We start from the raw sequence: 18,469 nt of genomic DNA on the forward strand, positions 1-18,469 counted from the left end.
TGGACCGAATTCGTGACACCATGAGATCAAAGAAACATTTAATTGATCATTTCTACAGTGCGTGAAAATGGCACAATTGATTCAGTTCCATTAAGACTGACATCAATTAATAATAATAAAGTCTAGCCTTGTCACAACCAGCAGAATGTCACTAGAGGTCGCCCTATTTCTCGAAACTGGAGATTGCATGCATAGTGGTCAACTAAAATTGATTTAAATGCTTCCAGCTAAATAAATTTGTTACTAATGTAAAACCAAAAATATAAAAAGCTTTTTGAACCTTTGTCATTTTACTTTTTTTGATTGAAGTGGTGGCTAAAGCCATGTTATTTATCTAAAGTAGGGTGACCATATAGCCTCTTTTTCCCATGTATGTCCTGGCAGGTGATTTCTAAATTTCCTAAAGACTCCAAGTGTTGGCTTTTTTTTTTCTGGCTCTTTTCTGGCTCTCTGTGGACATTTACAGACATTATAGACCCAGTCAATTCCAATTTCAAACATCCTGCAGTATTTTGATGGAAATAGATACCATGATACACTTTTGAAAAGGTTACACCTGCTACATCCTTTGGTGGTTGACCTCTAAAAACCACAAACACAATTCTTCTTAACACCACTAAATTTTAATAAAAAGTAACCACAAGTGGTGTACAGAACACAAAATAATGCCTCAATACTGTTATGTTGCAGGGTATCAACTTCCCACTGAACCTGTGAACAGTACATAGCAAATTCAATGGAAGATCACTCGCTAAACACAAGCAATTACCGATAACTGTGAGTCAGGAAGCAGAACCCCTTAAAACAGAGGTTAAATGGTACAGATAAACTCATTTATCAAAATTAAACCAACCGTCATATTGTTACGAGGCATTTGTTTCAAAGGCCCACCTAATATTATATGGGACATAAAGTATTTTAGGTCACACATTAACCAGGCAATAGATAAACTACAGTATATGATGATAGCCACTACCTTAATCATACTGTAGTGTTTTTACATGAAATTACACAGATCATATGCATAAAATTCCCTTTTTTTAATAATTAAGCAGAAATCTTTATTATGATTGAGAGCGGAGTTTCGGATTGTTTCAGATTTTTCGGTTTCATAAACAACCAAAAAGCAGTAATTCTACAAGTATAAATTCCACAGCAAATTTGACAATCTCTACTTTGCTTCTTGACTTTTTGATTCGTCAAGAACTGTGCAACAAACACCACACATAGTGTATCCAAGACATCTACTGTGTCTCTGTCAACATGCCATGCAAACATGATAATACATGTGAAGCAGAGGTAAAGAGCATTTCTCATCCTTAGCGATGAAACATCAGCAGCAATCAAGATGTCCGTAAGCCTCCTAGATCATGTCGATTTCATGAAGTTCATCACCTCAAAACAAAAATGATTTAAAAATTGGGTAACACTTTCTATGAAGCCCATATTTATAACACATTATAAGGGTATTCTTAAGGCATTATAATGAATGCATAATGCATTATAAAAGACCTTATAGTATTATAAATATGGGCTTCATAGAAAGTGTTACCAAAAATTGTTTTCCGAGTTTCTAAATTGGTTTGATTTTCATTTGCAGGAAGGCCATTACCCCTTTACACTTTGCTGCTCCACAGGGTTGTTGGAAACAATATGTAGGAAATTGACCATAACAAGTAGTAAACGCACGCTGGAGGGAAGGAGGAGCAAAACACCATGGCAACTCCTAGAAAAAGAGAGGGAAAAAAGTAGAAAGTAGTTATTCAGTAAATAATTGTAAATATTTCATTGTACATGCTAATTTCCCTATTTTTACATTTAACACTTGCTTGATCTTTAAAAGCATCAATACCTCACACTACTAAAATGCAATCTTTAGCAAATCTCAAAATGAATATCTGTTTTTCATGCTGTACTTTATAGTGTTGTGTCTGGCTTTACCTCCAATGTAGACCACCTTCTTCCAGGCCTGAGACTCCAGTACTCTGTCATGTGGGTAGAAGTTCTGACTGACCATGAAGAGAATCATGGCCACTGCTAGGATTCTCAGTACTGCCATATTTCCTCCAGTCAGCAGAGAAACACACACCAGGATGGCAGAGGAGTAGATGCATGGTAGGCCACGGTACATGAATGGGATTCCTGCAGAAAACAGCAGACACCTTTCTAACTGACAGCCACTTTATTTAGTGATATGCACAGTTACAAACAGCTGTGCTACTTATATATATATATATATATATATACACACACACATGTGTATGTATATGTGTGTGTGTGTTGAAAACAATTTTGGTGTAAGTTCCTCACCACTAGAGAAGAAGCAGAGACGAGTATAGACAGACAGCACATACAACATGCACAGGATGTTATCCAAAAGACTGGGCGTCCTTAAAATGAGAGATGTTGCTATTCCAAATGTTGTGAAATCAGCAAAATCATCCAACTTTGCACCTGCAGTACAAAAAAAGTACACTGCAATGCATTGTTGACACTGACACTGTCTTAAAAACAACATTCATGGCGCAAGACACTGGAAAAAAACAGCAAGACTCAAAGCAGCTGCCAAGGATGCCAGCTAGAAATGCTGTCAGACTTAAAGGGATAGTTCTGTTTCATGTTCCTGTGGCTCAGTGGTAGAGCATTGCATTAGCAGCGCAAAAGGTCAAAAAAAGGTCGTGGGTTCGATTCCCAGGGAACACACATACTGGTAAAAAATGTATAGCCTGAATGCACTGTAAGTCGCTTTGGATAAAAGCGTCTGCTAAATGCATAAATTATTATTAATTATAAATTATTATATATTCCGCTGTCCTGTTTACTGACTCTTATTTGGAAGTGTTCCTGTGCTCTGTCTTCCTGCCTCCATAGTCACCCTCATTTGTTTCATGGTAATTCATTAGCCTCACCTGTTCCTCATTAGCCCTGTGTATTTATACCAGAGATTGTCTTACTATTGGGAGATGAGAGGGTCTGTATTACTTGCTATTGGAGAAAGCGTAATGGCTTACTTGGATCACGTGCGCCTTAATAACCGATCACATTACAACCTTAACGTCTTTGAATTTCAGTCAGAGTTGTGACACTCAATCGCTGTTTACGGATAGCATAGGAATGAATGAGAAGTGCTGTAAGCTGAATCCCACCTGTCGCAAAAAGTCAGTGACTTCTCTTATAAAATCAATTTTTTTTTCAGTGTAAACTCTAAAATGGGTTCAATCCAAAAGTATTGCTTAGTGTAAAACATGTTGAAGATTAGCCGATAGGCTGTCGATTCATTAAATGATGAGCTGTTTCCTCTAAAAAGCTGTTTACTCAGTGTAGTGAAGCCTTTCCTCCATTAGTCTCATGTAGCCCAAGAGGCCATATGACTGACAGGTAAAGCAACCAATCACGTTTCGTTTTGTGCCGCGTCATGTTTAGGGGCATGGAAATGTCGCCACAATAACAGACCGGTGTGTAAAACTCTCGGACATATTTTAAAGATTCTATGCAGTGAACTTTAAATCTCACAATGGCTTTCATCTTTCGTGAGGGGGTTTGGCGCCACGGCATTTTTGTTTCCAGGCGGAGCGCTAAAGAACGCGACACACACGTCACCCAGAAATCCTGTATAATCTAACCAATCCGATGATGACTTTCGAAACTCCTGAAGTGTTTCCAGCTAAGTGCCGTATGCATCAGACGTTCAGCCAGCGATCCGTGGGCATGACGTTTGAGGCGTAGACTATTCCTCCATTGACATCCATTCAAATAAAACGGCCTCTGGTCTCCTTTCCATTAGCATTAGCCATTACGCTTTTTTGGCTAAAGCCTCGTACACACCGGGACGATTATCGCGCACGCTTATCACCGATGTCTTTCGACGCGTCTTTTGTGTTCATACCCAAGCGATTTTCGCAGGCGATGAGCCGAGTGAACGTGCAAATTCACTCCCTGACATTAGATGGCGCTTAATGAAAAACAGAAATACCCCGGTACACATCGAATCCTATTTGATCTGCAATTCCTCTCCATAACAACTCCCTCTTATCGAGATTTTTGTAGTCGCTGTCCCTTGTCATAAAGCCCTTTGTGTTCAGACACCAATGAGACCAGCAGCTCTACATTCATCTTGCCTCGATACATCTTCTTGGTCTACTTACTTCCTCTTTGTCGTTAGGTATCAATGTGTGCTCGGCAAGACCGTTTTGTGCTTGAGCGCCACCAAGTCGTGTTTTACTGTAACTTCAGCAGCTCCAGGCACGTGAATCTCATTGGTCGGCCAGTTTTTAACGTGGCGCGCCCGAGGCGGTTTTTAAAAAATGACGCTTTTACGCCTCGCGTTTTGCATGTCGGTGTGCACACTCACATTGGCGCCCTTTGTTTAGTCATGAGGCGTTAAACGTCGGCGATAATCGCGCGCGATATTCGTCCCGGTGTGAACAAGCCTTAATGGTTGCAGGCTTGCCTTCTAGTGGCTTTGTTTATACCCCTGTGGTTCAGTCTTGGTTTGTTGGTCGTTGTCTGTATATTCTATTGTATAGCTGTTGTGTGGTTCTGCCTTATTGTTTATTAAATAATCTACTGCATTTAGATCCTTGCCTCATCTCATCCTTGCCAGATCGAGACAAGTTCACTCAAAAATGAAAATGAACCATGAGAAATCTTCAAAAGAGCTTATCATAATCTACAAACAACATTCAGGACTCGCTTTATCGCTAGTGAGGTTGCAGTGTTTTCATCAGGTTGGGACATTTGAGTGTGTCCAAACAAACGGGCAGGAATTTCAATCTCGTGGTCAACAATTTGAGCAATGTCAGATATGCTGGGGGTCCAAAGCATCAGGATTTAACAGACAATCAGAACATAATCCCCCTGAATTAGGCTGCTTCATCACAAACAAACTGTTCAATTGACAAAACAGGGAAGCAAAACACCCATCAGTGAGATCATGCAGAACAGGCAACAGTATGCAGCTCAAGAGTACAGGTGACTTGGCACTGTGAGGGCACCACGAAGCTATTTCAGGCAGCTGAGTGGACGTGACCGCCTGCACACAAGCCACTGGTTTTACACTACAGAGCTGGCAAGGTTGTGTGGTTTGTAAGAGAAAGCCTACTTTTTTTTTGTTTGTTTGTTTGTTACAAAAACTCAAAAGTAATAAATGAATGCATATTTCACTGACTTCATTTTAAATATTACACTAAGAAAAAAACCTATGGATTTATTTATTAATCATTTTTATTTAATTTAGCAGAAATGTACCATAGCAGTGGTATAAAAAAATGTAGGAATAAATTATCAATGTAATAATTCAAACTTTCAGCTTTTTTTAAGATTTATTTTTGGCGTTTTGCCTTTATTACGATAGGATAGTGTAGAGTAAACAGGAAGCAAAGCTGAAGAGAGAGAGAAGGGTGGGATTGTGAAAAGTCCTCGAGCCGGAATTCAATCTCGGGATGCCCGTAACGCAGCAGCATTATATGTCAGTGCGCTGCCCACTAGGCTATCGCCGCAAAACAAACTTCTTGTTTTTTGAATGGACAAATTAACAGTCATGTTTAAAACCGGTCCCACTTTATATTAGGTGGCCTTAACTACTATGTACTTACATTTAAATTAATCATTTGGTACAATGCACTTATTGTGTACATACATGTTTTTACATTGTACTTATATTTTTAAAAATACCTGTATGTAATTACATCTGAAATTAATTTCTGTAATTACATTTATAATTACACTGTTGACCCATCCCTTACACCTTAACCCACCCTTAAACCTACCCATACCACCAAACCTGTCCCTAACCTTACCCGTATCCCACCTCAATAGCAGCAAAAGTGTTTTGCAATACAATATGAACACAATAAGTACATTGTACTTATTTTTTGATGCAAGTACATAGTAGTTAAGGCCACCTAAAGTGTGACCTTAAAACCTAACAGACATAGTTGAATTTTAAAACGCTGCATTGTCCTCACCGTGCTTTGTTCTACACTACGCTTTTTTCGCTTATTTGCACATATGCAGTTTTTTGTAGTCCTGTGTAATATTATCGGCCCTTATTCTAGTTCTTATTTGATTCTTACATAAATTTAATTCTTTGTAGTTTTTATTTAAATTTTTAGTATTTTATTTAATCCTGTTTAATCTGTGTTTACCTTGCAGTTTGGTGTTGTAACACCGTGGTCCTGGTAAAACACACTGTATATGGTGGTAATAATAACTATATGACTCTCATTTATTGCATATTTTAAAACAATAAATTAATATTCATTGATATATTTAATGTTTCAAAATGTAGTTAAAACTACATATACATACTACATACTACATACTATAATAATTAAAAAAAACTTTAAATGCTAATTGCTTTTCCAAACAATTTGCCAACTGCCTTTTTTTTTTTACATGTTTACATTTGGGTTTTTAATCCAATGGATCATTAAGGATTACTGATCATTTATTCCTTCCCTTCATTTTATTTATAAGTGGTGCTTCATAAGGGGACTGTAGATGAAAGCATCTAAAGATGTCTAAAGCAACAAGACTCACCCCTGGCCCCACTCACTTGTATTGAAGGGCACTTAACACTACTCACCCAGTGAAGAACACGCATTTAGTTGCCTAGCAACAGCTCCATCTGCCAAATCCAGCAGGTAACCGATCAGAACCAGCCAGCACGAGGCATGATGATGGCTGAGAATAACAATGGTGGCAGGGCCATAAAGAAAGTACAAAACAGTGAGAAAGTTAAACAAAACAAACTTCACTTTATAGCGCAAACTTTTTTAGCTGTTGTCTGAAATTCCTTCTTTCTACTTTCTAACACAACATTCACTTTTTGAATTTTTATTGTTATATTTTTGTATGCATTTGGTTTTCTCAGCAAAATCAAAACCATGAATGCATACCCATTGAGACTGCAGAGGATTGAGGCCATGCCCATGAGCATGTTGGCAACAGAAAGAGCGTTGGCAGCATTTTTACGGGCAAACTCCTTTAGATGCACCCAGTTAGCTCGTTCGTTCAGGAGCAGTTTGTTAGCGTTCTGGAAAAAGGCTACCAAAAAGAAACATGAGCAATTACACAACAGCTCCATTTATCAGTGCATGGTTTGGAGAGTTCTCAGTTACGTACAAATATATTAAGGGAGTATGAACTGACTGCATTCCACTGAAGTCAACTAGTTAAACTTTAAAATATCTGTTAATTAACTCTAAAGTGCAAATTCCTCTATAGTCTAAACATGTGATGTTTGTAATTATTCACTCAATCTCTCTAAAACTTATTAACATAGTAATATTAACATATTAAATAAACAACCACCAATGACTCTCTCACTTATTGCAGAAAGTGTTAAAGCCATGCTTTTCAGAAAAAAAATCAAAGTACAGTATTAGTCCACTTCCAGAATAAAAATTTCCTGATCATTTACTCACCCCCATATCATCCAGAATGTTCATGTCTTTCTTTCTTCAGTCGAAAAGAAATTAAGGTTTTTGAGGAAAATATTCCAGGATTTTTCTCCATATAGTGGACTTCAGCGGTGGCCAACGGTTTGAAGGTCCAAATTGCAGTTTCTTTGCAACTTCAAAGGGCTCTACACGATCCCAGCGAGGAATAAGGCTCTTATCTAGCGAAACGATCTGTCATTTTCTTAAAAATAAAAATGTATATACTTTTTAACCACAAATGCTCATTTTGCACTAGCTCTGTGATGTGCATGCACGTCTTCACGCATTACGTAATCACAATGAAAAAGTCATGCGCAGTTAGTTCTTCGTCTGTACACTTTGGTTCAAAAAGGTATAGGGGCAGGGCGAAAAACATCTAATTTTCTCCTCCAACTTCAAAATCGGCCGACATCAATGTTCCCTTTTTGTAAAGGGTGTCTGACTTTCTTTGCACGTTCGTTTGTAAACACTGGGTCTGCACTTCTGCTGATGTCACGCATGACCTTTCCAAGTAATATGGTTAAAAAGTATATAAATGTTTTTTTTATTTTTTTTTAGAAAATGACCGAAGTATTTACATTTTTATTTTTAAGAAAATGACAGATTGTTTCGCTAGATAAGAGCTTTATTCCTCAGCTGGGATCATGTAGAGCCCTTTGAAGCTGCAATGAAACTGTAATTTGGACCTTCAACCCATTGGCCACCATTGGAGTCTGCTATATGGAGAAAAATCCAGGAATGTTTTCCTCAAAAATCTTAGTTTATTTTAGACTGAAGAAAGAAAGACATGAACATCTTGGATGATATTGGGATGACTAAATTATAAGAAATTTTTTATTCTGGACCTGATCCTTTAACATGCAGGACTCTATCCGATGCCTTTGCACAAAAATATTACATTAATAAAACTGTATGTAAAACTATGTCAAGATAAGCAGAGATATTCTTTATGGATGCTATGCTCTCACCAGAAAGTTAACTCCTCCACAAGATGTTAATATATATATATATATATATATATATATATATATTGTACAAAGTGTAATTTTGAAAAAAGGGTAAAAAAAAATAAACATCATTGTAGCAATTAAAAACATTTTTTAAATGAAAAAAACAAGCACTGAACAATATGTAATTTCAACTAGACAGAAATTACGACATTCAAAGGCTAATTAAATATTTAAAAAAAAAAGACATGCTGAGGTAAAAAGACATACACTTACCAACAGAATGAAACTCTTGCTCACTTATTAGATATGATCAAAACAATGTGATTACAATCCCTCTGTACACCAAAACCACAAGGCACTATTACCACATCAAATGACACATTTTCTAACAGGAATTATAAGGATGTTTTGGGAGAGAGCATTACTGAAGTTATGACTCATTTACAATTCAAAAATCACATTGAATCTAAAACCATCAGCCCTCTAATCTGACAAACAAAAGCTATAGAAACATCTTATGTTCACACTGCAGACAATTGTTGTTCAAATCCAATGTATTTAAGAAAGACTGTCCAAGAAACTAATTTAATTCAGTCACTGTCATTTTCCCAACCAGATGCAGCAAACTATCTGTAAGGAGGCTTATATACATCACGGCATTTGGGCTTTAAAAAAACACACACACACATTTGGGCTGCCAGTGTGAACAAGGCCTAAAAGACACCCAGGAACCCCTAGTGATGGTTAAAGTATCAATACCTTGTACTACGAGAATTTGGTTCTGCTTTGACAAACATTTGATTGAGGGGTTATTAAAAACGGCTGACATCACCATTTTTACAATGAGATGTCTGTCTTTGTGCAAGAGGTTACGCTTACTCACACCCACGACAACTGGCAATCATGCAGTGCACTGCGGATTCATATCCCGAAGCAGCATTCTCATAAATCATTCATTAATCAACCATCTAAATGGCCAGTTTTTACTGTATCCAAGCACTGTTACTGCAGTTTCACCTAGAAGAGCTATTGAGAATGCTATACTATACAGATAATAGCTAAATGTGTACATTCAGATTCACAATGCGCTTCCACATGTGGAAATGAAAAAGAATATGAAAAGATGAACAAATGAAAAGAATATTAATAGAAAATGTTCTCAAAACAGGTAAATAAGCAAAAAAGACTTGCTAAAATTCAAGTGCTTTTCTTTATGTGTGACCAAGACTGTTTTGCCACTGGAACACTGCAGTGATTTTCAATTAAGTCACACAAAGAGGTCTTTGTGTTGGAGAAAATCAGTGGGCATAAAATCTAAATGAACATCTCAAGCAGTTGAATGTGTGTTTTGCTAGAGAAATTCACATAATCATGTGTCACATTTTATTTACTATTCAGTAAGCATTTGAATGGTCTTTATTGGGATATTAGTAGATAATCAAATCCCCCATCAGCAGATACACTTTATGGACAAAAGTATTGGGACACCTGCCATAAATACATACATCCAAATACAGAGACATTAATATGGAGTTGCTCCCCCTTTGCAGCTATAATGGCTTCCACTCTTCTAGGAAGGATTTCCATCAAATCTTGGAGTGTTTCTGTGGGAATTCTTGCCCATTCATCCAGTAGAGCATTTGTGAGGTCAGACACCAATGTTGGACAAAAAGACCTAGCTCACAATCTTCCAGTTCATCCTAAAGTTGTTCAGTGGTGTTGGGGTCAGGGCTTTGAGCAGGCCAGTCAAATTCTTCCACACCAAACTCATTTAATCATCTCTTTATGGACCTTGATTTGCGCACTGGGGTACAGTCCCATACCATTTTCCCTCCTCCACCAAACTTTACAGTTGGCAAAATGCAGTCAGGCAGGTTACATTCTCCTGGCATCCTCCAAACCCAAACTCACCCATCAGACTGCCAAACAGAGAAGCATGATTCTTCACTCCACAAAACTTCACTCCATGATTCTTCACGCCACTCCATTTGACGCTTGGCATTGTACTTGGTGATGTGATGCTTGCGTGCAGTTGCTCATGCATGGAAACCCATTCCATAAAGTTCCCATTGCACACTTTTTGTGGTGATATTAACACCAGTGGAAGTTTGGATCTCTTTAGCTATGGATTCATTCAGAGTGTTTGGCGACTTTTGCTCACTATGCTCCTCAGCACTCAGTGAACCTGTTTTGACTTTATATGGTATACTGCTTCGAGTTGCTATTGTTCCTAAACTCTATCACTTTCCAATAATACCACTTACAGTTGATCGTGGGGTATCTAGCAGGGATAAAATTTCATGAACTGATATATTGGCAAAAATGGCATCCTGTATTACAGTACCAACTTGAATTCACTGAGCTCTTCAGAACGACTAATTTTTTTCACAAAGGTTTCTAAATGCAGACTGCATGGCTAAGTGCTTGATTTTATACTCTTGTGGCAATGGGTCTGACTGAAACACCTGAATTCAATAATTAAGAGGTGTGTCCCAATACTTTTGTCCATATAATGTACTATGACAAAAGAAGAAAAAAAAATGTCTATGCATGACAATCTCTGCAATTTTCTTTGCAGGTCAACTTTCATTCTTTGGCATGTGCTGCTTTTCTAGGTGAGAGAAGCATGCAAGAACACATGCACATGTGTCATTAAGTGTAAATCTTTTGAGCTCAGTAATACATAAAAAAACTTGCCTAACATTTACAAAGACATCAAAAAGGTTTAAAGGTGAAGTGCGTAATTAGTGTCATTAGCGATCAAACCCTCCCCGTTTGCCACTGGTCAGCAAAACAGATAGCTCTGCCCCAAACTCACACCATTCATTGAGCCAATGTTGCTATGTCAAGCTGCTCAAACCAACAGAGTGATGTTTTGATAGTGCCATAAAACCAGAGTGTTTGTTTACACTTTTAAGGGAATCAACCAGTGAATGTTTTACTTATAGCTGTCTAGGCATAAGAAACTGGGAGTATTCTAAAGTATAAAAATTACACACTCCACCTTTAAGGAAGGGTTCCTACTATTGTGTTTGTAACCTGAACTTGATGTGATTCCAAAGCCAGTTGATTTCAAGCGACTCTTCATCTGAAAGAAAACAGTCAATGAGACACAGCACATGCCAACATACAGAATTCACCATAGAGCTTAACGTTCTTTGTACTTTGAGGCAATAACTTCGCATGTCAAATGTTTTCTATGAAGTCTGTAAGGTTTATTAAAGCATGTGTGATATTTGTTGAAAATCTTAAATGAATAAAGCTGCTTAAACCAAGAAACCTAATATGGACTATATTGGTAGGGAAACAAAATTAAAGCATACACTACCATTCAAACGTCTGAGGTCAGTAGAATTTTTTTTTAAGAAATTAATATTTTTATTCAGCAGGGATCCATTAAATTGATCTATTGACAGTAAAGACATTTATAATGTAACAAATATTTCTTTCAAATAAATGCTGATATTTTGAACTTTCTATTCATCAGAGAATCCTTAAAAAAAATGTAAAAGATATTAAGCAGCACAACTGTTTTCAACATCGATAATAGTAAGAAATATTTCTTGAACACCATATAAGAACGATTTCTGAAGGATCATGTGACACTGAAGACTGGAGTAATGGCTGCTGAAAACCCTAAAACATAATTTATTTTAAAATGCAATATTATTTCAAATTATTACTTTTTACTGTATTTTTGATTAAATAAATGCAGCATTGGTGAGCATAAGAAACTCACCGACCCCAAACTTTTAAACAGTAGTGTATAGACCTATTATAGTTCAACTAATAGTGTCTGAAGTAACCTTTCATTTTTACAGTACATGTATATCCAAAAAGGCTTTTAATTAAAGTCAGGATAGCCTATTATGTTTGAAAAAAAAAGATCCAAGTTTCACAAAATAAAATGTGTCGCACAAAATACACCAGTATTGGACTATCAGAGCTAACAGATGAAATGTGGCATGACAGTATTGCAGTAAGCTACGAAATTAATGGCATTAGATTTCTACAAATGCAATGCCATGGCACTAGAAATTCAGAATCACTTATGCACTGTGTTTGCTTGTGCCACTGTCAAATGGTTTAACAATCACAATATCAATATATGGAGCTTCCTGTTTACAGACCCTAGTAGTAAACCTCAAATTACATATTACCTAGAGAAAGAACTAGAACTTAGTCCAAAGTATAATGAAGCATGAGGTGATGAAAGAGAAGGACTTCCTTTTTGTTGTGGGAGTGTAATCTTAACAACTAACAAGAACATCAAAAGAGCATTGCAACTATATTTTGCCTAAAGACCCCTAGTAGCCATTACCACAGGTCTTTGTGCATGTCTAGTTCCTTTGCTCCATGTGACAGAAGCCTGGATTGACAGGATTAACATGTATCTGTTTCTAGAACACTGTATAATACTGTACATAGGAAAGGCATCACTCAAGTTGTGTAACTGAACCTCAGTGTAACCAGGTAACAGTAAAAACCAAGAACTTATTTGGCAGCTAGTCTAAGCAACTATGGGACAAAAACACCACCATAGTCATAAAAATCATGGCCCATATTTTCCAATTAACAGATATAAGAGCCAACTGCTAAGAAACAACTATTCGTTTATCTATAAAAACTGCTTTGTCATTAGTTTGCATGTAAATGTTTCATCAACCTTTTAATTGTTTATTTGGGGATGGATACATAGTCAAAAATGGGCTTAAATCCAGCTCAATACACTTAAGTTAAAGTTTAACATGTTAAAGTGCAACCAAGCCTCTAAAGCTGTAGCTCTGTCCTCCACATATGAGGAAGTCCACACTTGTTTGTTTTTTCTACAACTTCACATAGTTTCAATCTTGTGCCAACCATCCCAAACCTTGCCAAGATTACTGACTGCAAGAACACAGTTAGTGCCACTCATTATTAAAAGAATCCTAAACATAAACAGCCATTTTCTTTGCTGTAGAAAGCAGAAATGGCATGTGCCACTGTTTGCATACAGTATTAATCTACTTACCAGATGTGGGCGTCAGGAGGATCATGATGGTCAACAGATCTCTCCACGTCAAACAGCACTGAAACAAAATCAAACAAGAAAGTCAGCTTTACTGAATGACGATAAGAACAACATAATATCATGTACAGCAAAAAACGGTGTAATCTGTGCTTTCAAGTCCTGCCTCACAAGTTAACCTGCCCACTAAGGCACACCACTGTAATACCATGGTGCTTTTTTGTTTTCGTGCCAAATTGTACAGCCTAATCTTAAAGACCCACCTTAAAGGGGAAATATATGATGCGATTTCAATTTTTCCTCTCTTTGAAGTGTTACAATCTCTTGGTGCATAAAAAAGATCTGTAAAGTTGCAAAGACTAACGTCTCAAATCCAAAGAGATATTCTTTATAAAAGTTAAGCATCAACCACCCCTAACTAAAACGGCTCATTCTAACACGCCCCCACATGTCTACGTCATGATGTGGGAAGATTTGCATAATGCCGCCCAAGAGGTATTATGCCAATCACAACGCACTGGATAGCTGGCCAATCACAGCACACCTTGCTTTTCAGACCGATGAGCTTTGTAAAAATCGACGCGTTTCAGAAAGGCGGGGCATAGAGGAGAAACAATAATGTACAGTATGTGGAAAATAATGTGTTTTTTGAACCTTAAACCGCATAAACCCAATTACACCAAATACACAAAATAATGTTCTTTTTAGCAACATCATATGACCCCTTTAAAACATAAGGCAAAACACTACAACCATTGTTTTTCATTTTGAAATGGACTGGGACTATTTTGCTTATATTTTTCCTTCAGATTAGTGGAAAGAAAACATCCAAAATACACATTCAAGTGTTTTTACTCCATTACATTTTATCTATTTGCATCAGTCGATTTCAATTACAACACATAGGCTATCTTTAAAGGCCATTTTCTGAAAATTCTTTTCTTTGTGATGCATTGAGCCAGAAATATCCACTTCAGTAGCACTTCCATACACCAAACTTTCCAGGTCAGAAAAACATTATGACTTTTTTTCCCCTGGCAGTTTATAGTATTTCCTGATTTAATATGTCAGCAAAATGAAACAAGAATTTGAAACTTGATGATGCCCTATTTGCATCTAAACATAACATTTTACAATAAATAAATAAATAATTGTCTTAATGTACTGTGATCAATCAAGGAGGTAAATGAGGTGGTATCTATTAGTTAAAAATTTACCTTATTCACCTGTGGTATCCGGCCTTAAAGCTGGATTACTTCTATTAATTTTTACATCTATTAATTATCATATAATCACATTTTAGGACGTTCATTATTACTATCACCGTTTTTAATCACATTAGTAGCCTTGTTGTTTTCAGTCAAGAGTTCCTCAAGACCTTCCCACACCGTTTAACACATTTTTTTATATAAAGGCTAATTATAGAGCTCTGTTTCGTCAGTAAAAGACTATCAAATGAATTAAAGACAAAAACTCTTCTTATAATACTACAGTGATATCTGAAGGCTCGATGAGATCCATTCACGTTGACTCCTGCCTCAGGACCACGTGTATATTACATAAGCCTGCATCCCAGATAGCAACAGAGTGTGGGCCGAGTCTGGCTTACATTCGGCACTTCTGGCTTAATTCTGGCGCAGTTTTTTTCACAGTCTGGTCACTGTTATACACAAGTTATACACTGTCGCACTTAAGAGGAAAAACTGGTTTTCTCACAAGTTGTTATAACTACACCTGCCAATACACTGATTGATGCGTTATTATTAAGGTTAAGTAGCCCGTATGTATGGTGAAACTGGCATTTTATGACCAAAAAACAAACAAACAAAAAACAATATCTTCCGCAATTCTTCTGCAGTTAAACAGGCTGCGTATGCCTAATGTCTGCGTAAACTCAGTTTCATTAGTTTACAGTATAAACAACTGTGCACTCCACATCAGTCAGCCTGATGAGACTGTCCCGACTCCTGTATATCACGTTGCAGGTTGTGGTTTCTGCGCTCAGCTATCGTAAAGCATTAAAAAGACGCATCTGAATGTTTTCTGCGCTTTATTATAGAAACACTGAATGAATATACAGTGGTTCTTATTGCGCCCCTTAAAATATCAAGTAGTCTTCCATTAAGTCGTTAAATTAAGGATACTGAGCAAGAGCCTTTCAATATAACAAGAGTTTACGTTGCGTATATGAATAAGAATATAAAATCCATCATATAGTCTCATCAAAATGTCTCGTTTTAAAACTTGATATCGCTCTGAGAACAAACTTACCTTCAAGGTCAAGCACAGAACGATGCGACTCAAAATTAACGCAGACAAATAAAGGCTTTTGGTGGTCAGCTTCGACGACACAATATTTATAATTTACATTTAGTGAGTTGGGTCCCCGAAAAAACAGTTATGACCTTAAAAGGACAAAGATGACATTTATTTTACAGACTGCACCTGTCTGTCACAGACAACGCTTTTCAACGTATTTTCAGCGCGTCTCTTTTTAAAGGCATAGCAGGATTCACTGGAATATTCCACCGGAAATGACGTCGAACAGTTCTAGCTCTTTCTCTAAGCACATCACAATTTAAAAAAACAAAACAAAAAAACAACGACCGATGGGGCTGTTCAGCATCATCTGTCTCTAGCCTTGTCCATCGGCGAGAATAGGAGGGTGCAGAACAGAGGAGTTGGAAAAAAGTTGGACACTTACTGATTCCCAAGTGTGTGTGTGTGTGTGTGTGTGTGTCAAATTCACATATAAATTTAGTAAGTTTTATTATATATCATTATTAATATTTTTAATTATTATCACTGTATGCTGTGCTATATCCTGACAATAAAATAAGTTAAAGTTATACTGTGGTAACTGCACAGTATGTGTGGGTTAAATGCTGTCACTGTAAAAAATTGTTTCGTTATGTTTAAGACCTATGAACTTGCCTAGTCACAATATGTTATTTAATTAATTTAAAGTGTCTTTTTTGTTAGTAGATGTAATGAATTAGCTAATAACTTTCATGCTTATAAAGCTATAATTTTTGAGGAAATAGCAGCATGGTTGACAATATATATTTAAATGTTAGCCATTACAAATTAACAAGTAAAATGTGCAAAATGTGTAAAAAGTTTGCTGATATGCAGGGATCACCATAAACAGTTTCTGCCAACGTTCTTACAAAGAATTTCACAACAACAAAAGCTGAGACAGGGAAGGATAATGCAAATCTTTAATGGTTTTTTTTTTTTTTTTCCATTTAATCTAACATGGCTATCTAAACTTAAATTGAAAACGTAGTTTCACCAAAGGTTAATTTCTGCCATTAATGTTTAGGACGTCAATTGTGAGGTTTGTGTGAACTACCATCTCGCAGAAGCTTTTCGGACATGTGTAGCGGACCTTGTAGTCCTGACAGACCCCTCCACCCTGCTGCTGATTATTCACGCATTCAAAGCCCTCATGTGGATCAAATCTGCAGAATAAGAGCAGATGGCTGTTAATCATTACAAAATTACATATGAAATTAATTTATGTGTTTATAATATTTTTAGTCATACACTTGAAAAAGGTTTCCAGTCAGCAGTGCAGGGCTCCCACTAACGGTTGTGACCACCTCAATAGCAATGGGCAGATATGTGACATGTGATGTACAGACATATGATGATGTCTGAATGTGAGTTCATTTTTTGTTTCTCTACAAAATGCTTTCAGAAGCATGCGCCCTGTAAAGCAATGTAATAGATTTGATAGACTTACACATGAAAGATGTCTCCAGTTGTATACGCTGCCTGACCAGAGACGGTCTGAGCCTCTATTCCGATTGGATTAGTACATATTTGTCCAGGGTACATACTGAGAAGGTCAGACAAGAGTTCAGAGTCGCTTCCATTTGTTCTAGGGCTGTCGGAATTAAACCACCTGGTTACACACGCTGATTAATACAGCACAGAGAAAAAAATAATTATTAAAATAAAAAAATGACCCAAAAAATGTATAATACTAACAAAATAAATTCATACTACACAGGGAAGTTGAGTACTTAGAATTATGATACATACTCGTGTTGCAGAAACTTAATGGACATGTGAAGCGGACCATGTAGTCTTCACAGGCCCCATTCTTACACTCAAAGCCCTGTAACGGGTCATATCTACAGAAAATAACAAATATATTAATTGTATTTATAAAATGGAATTCATAAGCAGTTTTGTGCAAAAGATTTTGCAAAGGTGTTCCTGAAGATCCAGAACAAGCAATGATTAAAGGTGCAATAGGTGATTGTCTTCAGAAATATTTTTTGTTATGCTAGTTGAAAGTCTCTTCACATCCCGATAGCAATTATTAAGTTAAGTGGTCTAAATGTATTTATCTGTATTTACATATTACAGATAAGGCGTAGGACCAAGAAATGTTCATCCAATCAAAACGCTCGGTCCGAGCATTTTAATTGGCTTTCCTACCTGCCTGTCAATGTATGTATTAGCATACCTCTGCACACCCTGTTCGCTCAGACAGGATACGTCATCAGCGCGTTCACGCACACTGTGCAGACAGATTTACTTCACTTCGGAACATGGGCTGGAACTGACAATGGCTGATGTAGCCTATTGTAGTAATGTTGTCTCTGGTATTCTGGTCTGTGAGCATCTATGCGTTCAGGGGGCGTGGCTTTGGACGGCGATTGCAGGGAGGGTGGGACATTCGCTTTCAGTGCTATCAGGCTAAAGTTAGCATTTTCCAAGATCTCCCCTTTAAGCTTTTCATGTCTATTTGACATCACATTAAGAAATAACAGCATAGTCTATTTTAATTGGAGACATTTATATGGAGAATATATGATACCGTCAGTGTTGGGCAAGTTACTCAAATTACTGATTACTGATTACTCCTTTTAAAAGTAATCACGTTACTGTTCTGATTACTTTATTTAAAAAGTAATTAGTAATCAGTTACATTACTAGTTAGTTACTTTTTTTCTCCATGAAATTTATGAAATCCCAGCATACACGCTCCTGATAAATATTTGTTATTAAAGCATCAACATTCACAGAACACTGTTATTTTTAACTAAAGCAAG

At 36.9% G+C, this 18,469-nt stretch overlaps 2 protein-coding genes across 4 annotated transcripts in view; both read right to left on the reverse strand.

Annotated features, from left to right (window-relative positions):
- Positions 1–1,526: 1,526 nt before the first annotated feature.
- On the reverse strand, positions 1,527–15,981 carry LOC107668567 (CDP-diacylglycerol--serine O-phosphatidyltransferase-like). Of its 3 annotated transcripts, XM_016460499.1 has the most exons (7): positions 15,672–15,981; positions 13,404–13,461; positions 6,900–7,047; positions 6,587–6,684; positions 2,311–2,454; positions 1,942–2,142; positions 1,527–1,726 (listed from the first exon to the last, which is right to left on the reverse strand). In XM_016460499.1, exons 2-7 carry the CDS (start codon positions 13,426–13,428, stop codon positions 1,617–1,619), a joined length of 726 nt encoding a protein of 241 aa, XP_016315985.1. In that variant the 5' UTR covers positions 13,429–13,461; positions 15,672–15,981; the 3' UTR covers positions 1,527–1,616. The 3 variants fall into 3 exon arrangements, with proteins under 3 accessions (XP_016315985.1, XP_016315984.1, XP_016315987.1); XM_016460498.1 differs by lacking the exons at positions 13,404–13,461; positions 15,672–15,981 and adding an exon at positions 11,432–11,551; XM_016460501.1 differs by lacking the exons at positions 2,311–2,454; positions 13,404–13,461; positions 15,672–15,981 and adding an exon at positions 11,432–11,546.
- Positions 15,982–16,565: 584 nt separating this feature from the next.
- LOC107668550 (uncharacterized) overlaps positions 16,566–18,469 on the reverse strand; it is a gene marked incomplete at its 5' end in the record, with an annotated part of 4,922 nt that continues 3,018 nt past the window's right edge. Inside the window, 3 exons of the mRNA XM_016460464.1 lie at positions 16,566–16,864; positions 17,149–17,323; positions 17,451–17,542. Of these exons, the coding sequence (XP_016315950.1) occupies positions 16,702–16,864; positions 17,149–17,323; positions 17,451–17,542 (430 nt within the window). The remainder of the gene's footprint in view (positions 16,865–17,148; positions 17,324–17,450; positions 17,543–18,469) is intronic.

The sequence above is a fragment of the Sinocyclocheilus anshuiensis genome, unplaced genomic scaffold (genome assembly GCF_001515605.1).
Source record: "Sinocyclocheilus anshuiensis isolate Anshui unplaced genomic scaffold, SAMN03320099.WGS_v1.1 scaffold32, whole genome shotgun sequence".
Taxonomy (NCBI): Eukaryota; Metazoa; Chordata; class Actinopteri; order Cypriniformes; family Cyprinidae; genus Sinocyclocheilus; species Sinocyclocheilus anshuiensis.

Excerpts from the sequence above, each read along its gene's own strand:
- LOC107668567 (XM_016460498.1), bottom strand. The coding sequence starts at position 11,513 with ATGTGCTGTGTCTCATTGACTGTTTTCTTTCAGATGAAGAGTCGCTTG. Across the intron at positions 2,455-6,586 it reads AAATGCGTGTTCTTCACTGG|GTGCAAAGTTGGATGATTTT; the intron begins GTGAGTAGTGTT and ends TTTGTACTGCAG. Across the intron at positions 2,143-2,310 it reads TCTCTGCTTCTTCTCTAGTG|GAATCCCATTCATGTACCGT; the intron begins GTGAGGAACTTA and ends TGTTTTCTGCAG.